At 41.9% G+C, this 6,854-nt stretch overlaps 1 protein-coding gene across 1 annotated transcript; it reads left to right on the forward strand.

The window, feature by feature from the left end:
* Positions 1-5,303: 5,303 nt before the first annotated feature.
* KCNJ15 (potassium inwardly rectifying channel subfamily J member 15) lies at positions 5,304-6,439 on the forward strand. Its single transcript, XM_067737306.1, has one exon. The coding sequence runs from the start codon at positions 5,312-5,314 to the stop codon at positions 6,437-6,439; it is 1,128 nt and encodes a 375-aa protein (XP_067593407.1). The 5' UTR covers positions 5,304-5,311.
* The last annotated feature ends 415 nt before the right edge of the window (positions 6,440-6,854 follow it).

Below are 6,854 nucleotides of genomic sequence, written 5' to 3' on the forward strand. Positions count from 1 at the left end.
TACGTTCTTAGAAGGTCTCAGTTTTGTACTAACTAGGAGGGGAAAAAAAATCATTCTTAAAGCATATTTATTTTTTTCCCAGCCAAGCATCACATGAAAGTTAGCTGTGTTATCACATTGTTGAGAATTAAATATCCTGTAAATACAGGTTGACTAGAAGAATGGTGGGTGAAAGTCTATTGTGGAAATGAGAGACTTGTCTGTGCTTAATTTTGGTTAATACATCTACTAGCATTATTTATATCATATATTAATATAATATGAATAATGTATCATAATATCTACGTGTTATCTAAGTTAGATAATATATAATTTCTACATATCCTATAACACATAATACTTATATGATATTTATATGATAAATATAAATAATGTGTTACAGTTTTGATCAGATTCTCCATATATTGCTTTTTAAAAAATTAATACTTAGCCTTGGGCCACTGGGTCATTGGCATTCATTTATCTGTAAGGATGGTGAAGATTCTGAAAAGTAATAAACGGATGTTCTCCATGTCTGCGTGCAATAGCGTTATTTCAGAAATGCTAAGGGCAAGTGGGGAATCGGAGATTTATCAAGGGGGGGAAGCCGTTAGGCTGCTGATATGATTCAACATCTATATCCCAGTGTGGTGGTTCTCAATGAGTGTTCCTGCAACAGCAGCATCACCTGGGAATTTTTAGACATGCTAATTCTTGGACTCCACCCTAAACCTACTGAGTCAGAAACTCCAAGCCTTCCAGATGGTTCTGATGCAGCTAAAGTCTGAGCACCCTTGTCAGAGTGGTTGAGAGTGTAGATACAACAGCTTCACACACTGCCAGGTGCCAGCTGTTGAGAGCTTGGGTGAGTCACACAACCTCTCTGTGGCTCCATTTCTTCCTCATGGGGATGGTGTGAGGGTTAATTACATTCACACATGGAAAGCACCTAGAATAGTGGCTGGTACATGGCTCTAGCGCTATCTATTTATGATGATGATTATTGTTATTAGTGATCTGAAGCTTTTGTATTATTGTCACTTATCTGAATCTTTATTTTATTATTGTCATTTTATTATCTGGACCTTTCCCACTTTGGACCATTTCTGGCTGTATCCTGACTCTGTGCTTGCTTAGTATTTGCATATGTATTTCTCCTAACTGGTCAGGGACTTTCTGTCCATTTACAGGTTGATTTCTCTCTGACAGGACAGCATCCTCCAGCTCACAGTAATTAATTTCTTTGGTCTTCCATTCTTACCAGATCCCCTTTCTTGGATAGAATTCTTCCCCTTCCACCAGCGATGGTGATGGGAACTTCCTTTCCATTTTTTCCATTCTCATTGTTTTGTCCCCAGCACTGGAAGTGTGGTTCTTCATATAGATAAGTATCTTTTTCAATGTGGCTACTGTTTAGTTCTGTTTCCAAAATGTGTTTCTTTTCCCCTTTATCTCCAGAAAACAAATGCTACACAGCCTAAGCACTAAGTGACTTCATTCCATGTATATGTTACTGGCCTGAAATAGGAGAGTGTAATATTGATCTCTCCATTCAGTAGTTTCAAGGACTTCACTTCAGTAAAGATATCACCATTCTAAGAAATACAATCCCAACCCACATGTTGGAATCATATGATGAAAACTGGAGAAATAAATACAGTTTCCAGAGACTATAGAAAACTACTAATGATTCATATGGAATATCGTTTCTTTGCGGGACTAGGAGAGGGAAAATTAGAAGAGAATATCTTTTATTATTCTTTCCTTCCTTTACTTTTGGGAAATGATTATGGTCCCTTAATATTTTAGAAGTGAAACCAGGTAGATTGCAGAATCTAAGGGAAAAAACATCTAAAGCAGTAACATAAAATTATATGAAAGAAGAGTGTGCAATGAAGTAAATTGCATTAAGGAAGTCTGCTGAGGAATGAAATACTATAAATTAAGAGCATATAATAAAGTGTAAAAGATAAAGCATACAGGTAAAAATAAATGGGTGCAAAGAAGAAGATGCTGGATCTTAATAGAGCGATGATGTAGATGTCGTTTGCCAAACATACTGTGAACACACTGGGAGAATCCAATATATAAAAGGCTATACGGACTGATAATTGAGACTACCTAAATGATAAAAGAGTAATTATTGTAATTATTTACAATAATTAGTGGATCAGAAAAGAAGTGTGAAGTGTACTAAGCCTCTGTGTATAAGACAGATAAAAATGTGGGGAGATATATATGTATAGTTTAGGAAGAAGTATTTCAGAAAAGTAGCATGCAAAAGAATCTAGTGGAGTTAGAACAGATTGCATTAAACTTTGGAGGTTTAAGAGGGATTTGTGTACTGACAAGAACTCCAGTCTAGCTTCCAAAAACTTTGGACCCCGTTCTTTCTGCTATGGGCCATCTGTGTGAAGAAGACAAGTCACTGCAACCTCCCAGGTCTCCTGGTTTGAAAAACGTGTGTCAAATGCCTTGGTTTTGACATTCTTTTTGAATCTAATGTTCTATGACTCAACAGCAATAATGCATTTCCACAGGCGGTAAAAATATTCTAGACTCTTCCCTTCCAATTCTCACTGTTTACTTCCTCTGCACTTCCCCTTCCTGCCTCCCTGTTTGCTGGTCAGTTGATAGTGGGCTTCAGTGGGGGTGAGTTAACCCACCCTTTCCAGGGTGTTTTACTATTGAGCTCCCTCCAGAGGGTGGGAATTCTACAGTGAGGGCTGTGATTGGGGCTTCAATTTCATTCCTAAAACACTCCTTGAGCTTGGATCTATTCTGGGCACTATGCCAGATCACCAGGGGTTGGAAGGTGAATGCTGGGGCCCTAGCACTTGGGGGAATCAGTAAGGGTCAGTTTCACTGGGTCAGTTTCTTAGTAAACAGCTGTGAACTCCATGTGTCCCTCTTTCTTTCAGGAAGTAGAAGAATCCTATGGTAGCCAGGTGGGCGAAGGGGAGCAAGGACGATACACCTGCTTTGAAGAAGTCGCCATTTGACCTGCCGAGTGAGTGACCAGGTAGCACCCAGTTCTGAGGGCACAGGAATGTTGAGAGGGAGGGAGTGGGTGTTTAACCTTTGAGTGCTGTCCACCAGCCGCTCTTTTCCACAGAGAGATGCTAATCCCAATACCCCCACCCCACCCAGAGACTCTAAGTTTTGTTCCCCCATATATGCCCCCCGTCCTCTGATAGCCATTGGTGTCACTGATTCCAACAACAGTTGTGCAAAAATGCAGCCCAAGAACTTTCAGCAGAAAGAGGGGAAAGATTCAGCTCATCGCGAGCCTGGCCCTCTGCCCCTTTGAAACAGAGGTTAAAACAGAAGCTTCATGACACTGCCTTCATAGAAACAGGGCCAAGTTTCCCAGAATCTGGTGGAAGGCTGAGCTTGGAGCTTAGCGTGTGCTGCAGGACACTTCTGCATCATTCACACAAGAAAACTTAAGCTTCTGTTTTTATTTCAGTGGGTTGAATGGCATGTACTTTCCCCTACCAGTTTCTTTTTGTTTGTTGAAGTGCATGCAATTACTTGTCCATAAGCTGCATTTGTCTTGGCAAAGTGTTCTGAGCTTGACTACACATCTGGGCATGCCAGCAGGGCATTAACCTTTTCAAGCTTTCATTGTGGTCGCTTTCCTCTTGATTACTGAGAAGTGCTGCATAAAGGGTCTGATGGAGCCCCCGCTAAATTATATCCTGTACTTTACATCTAAATTGATACCCAAATAAATGGAATAGGCTTCAACAAGTAAAATAAATTCTGAATAACTTCGGGCCCTTCTTTGCAAAGAAAATGAAACGGTGACTCTCCTTTCTGAGGAAAAAAAAATCATTTCAAGGGTCAGTCAGTAAATGACACACTCTTAATAACATAACAGGAAAATTAAAAAGCCCAACAGATTTACTGCATCCTCAACAGGTGTTATCCTATAATGGATACAGTTTCAGATGCCTTGAAGGGATTTGCCCAAAGGATTACTTTAGAAACTTCTATTGAGATAACACTGCTCCAACAGCAGAGATTATTGCGTGAATCACAGACCACCCTATACCAGTTCCTTTTTAAAGGGAGAAATTTTTTTATTATTATTCTTAAAATGCCGATGAGGTGGAAAAAACATACCAACCAGGTAGAATTGCCCTATAATCACTCACATTATGTTTTTCAAGGAATGTAGGGGTAATTTATGTCAGTCGCCAGGCAGGTACTATAAGATGCTGTGTGGCCTCATACCCAGCTTGTCCCTATCTGTAAACGGAGGGCAGAGCATTGCCCAGGGCTCAGTGTGGGAGCCTAGTGTTTCTTCTAGGTAAGTCTGTTCTGCTACAATGTTGGATGCCTGTACTTATTTACTTGTTCATTGGCTCTTTAAAATAGATTCCTATGCTGGTTCTACTTAGCTCAAAAGAAGTAAGGCCAAATTTTTGCACCATACCTAAATGTCACACCTAATATTCTATATTGATAACACTTTTCTGAGAATAACGAGCATATTGATCAAGCCGTTAATAAAGCTTAATTATTCACTCTATGTTTGTTTTTGGTTGTTTGATAACTTGCTCTTTTCCATTGTAATCAAGAACTAGGACAGGTCATGGATTCCCAATTATTCATTGGACTAGGGGGAAAATGAATTGCTACTACAGGGAATGTCATGCAAATGGTAGCTTTTTAAAAACGTTTATGAATACTACACACGGTTTTAAAATTTGTATTAACATTTCCGATTGCTGTATCAAGACGTATCTTATGGATGGTGCATTTTAATTATATCAGTACTGGCCCTATGCTCAGTCAACTTATTTTTAAATTTTCTATACTTGGAAATCCGTAAGAGCTGAATATACATAAATAATCATAATACTCCGTGGGGTGGATTCTTGTGAGTGTGATATCACAAAGAGAAGATTAGCATCATTTTTTTGAGTGTGAATCTCTGTTTTGGCACTTTATAGCCATTATCTCATTCAACTATCACAAGAACTCTGAGAAGTAGACTTTATTTCCATATTTTACATATTAGAGATTTGAGGTCCAGAAAGGTTAAATAGCTTAGCCCAGGTCTCACAGCAAATAAGTGGGAGAGGCAACATTTAACCCAGGCTTCCCTGTCTTCAGTCTGTGCTCTTCACTCCCTCCTACTGCCATCCTCAAGTACCCAGTGATTCATCTTGCCCTCAGAATTATCCTTTCTTATAAACGTCCATGTACATTCGTACTTATCTCACATGATTATCCTGTTTCTGTTTTCTGGGCATTCTACCTCATGTGACAACAATGGAACGTCTCTCTTTGTCATTTCCTTAGGTGGTCCCAAGGCCTGACCATGGAACGGATTAACATCAGTATGGCCAGGGCTACCCTGGTGAAGCACACGGCTGGAGCTGGCCTCAAGGCCAGCAGACCCCGAGTCATGTCCAAGAGTGGGCACAGCAACGTGAGAATCGACAAAGTGGATGGCATATACTTGCTCTACCTCCAAGACTTGTGGACCACCGTCATCGACATGAAGTGGAGATACAAGCTCACCCTGTTTGCTGCCACGTTCGTGATGACCTGGTTCCTTTTTGGTGTGATCTACTATGCCATTGCCTTCATTCATGGGGACTTAGAACCCAGGGAGCACACTTCAAATCACACCCCCTGCATCATGAAGGTGGACTCCCTCACGGGGGCATTTCTCTTTTCCCTGGAATCCCAGACAACCATCGGCTATGGAGTCCGTTCCATCACGGAGGAATGCCCTCATGCCATCTTCCTCTTGGTGGCTCAGCTGGTCATCACCACCTTGATTGAGATCTTCATCACGGGCACCTTCCTGGCCAAAATTGCGAGACCCAAAAAGCGGGCAGAGACCATCAAGTTCAGCCACTGTGCCGTCATCACCAAGCAGAACGGGAAGCTGTGCTTGGTGATCCAGGTGGCCAACATGAGGAAGAGTCTCCTGATTCAGTGCCAGCTCTCGGGAAAGCTCCTCCAGACCCACGTCACCAAGGAGGGGGAGCGAATCCTCCTCAACCAGGCCACTGTCAAATTCCACGTGGACTCCTCTTCCGAGAGCCCCTTCCTCATCTTGCCCATGACATTCTACCATGTGCTGGATGAGACGAGCCCCCTGAGAGATCTCACCCCCCAAAACCTTAAGCAGAAGGAGTTTGAGCTGGTGGTTCTCCTGAACGCCACGGTGGAGTCCACCAGCGCTGTCTGCCAGAGCCGCACCTCTTACATCCCAGAGGAGATCTACTGGGGTTTTGAGTTTGTGCCTGTGGTTTCTCTCTCAAAAACCGGCAAGTACGTGGCTGATTTCAGTCAGTTCGAACAGATCCGGAAGAGCCCAGATTGCACCTTTTACTGCACGGATTCTGAGAAGCAGAAACTTGAGGAGAAGTACAGGCAGGAAGATCAGAGGGAAAGAGAGCTGAGAACGCTTTTGTTGCAACAGAGCAACGTCTGACGGCAGTGGTGTCGCCTCGACTTAACTCTGAGCTGCTTCCACATCTGAGCTCCCTTCAAACCCAGAGGTCACTGGGAAAACAAAAATGTGTGGACGCACTCTGAAAAACTGCACAGATGTACAGACCTGTTCCTTTGATCTGGTGTCTAAACAAGCATTACACATCTGGGAGGGTTCCCTTTTTAAATGCTTTGTGTGATGCAAACTCCCCAAATTCAAATTTTCTAAAAGGGGGCTGCATTTCAAAGAACTTGGTGGAGGCTACTTGAAACAATCTGGATGGACGGATATTTCACAATGCTGGTATTGAAAGGAAATGCATTTCCATACAAGGATGTCAGCTATAATAAAATGTATTTATTCAATCCAAGTATCAAAAAGGAGATGGCCGAGAGCTGAAACGTGGTTCAGTACC

The sequence above is a fragment of the Pseudorca crassidens genome, chromosome 5 (assembly GCF_039906515.1).
Source record: "Pseudorca crassidens isolate mPseCra1 chromosome 5, mPseCra1.hap1, whole genome shotgun sequence".
Lineage (NCBI taxonomy): Eukaryota > Metazoa > Chordata > Mammalia > Artiodactyla > Delphinidae > Pseudorca > Pseudorca crassidens.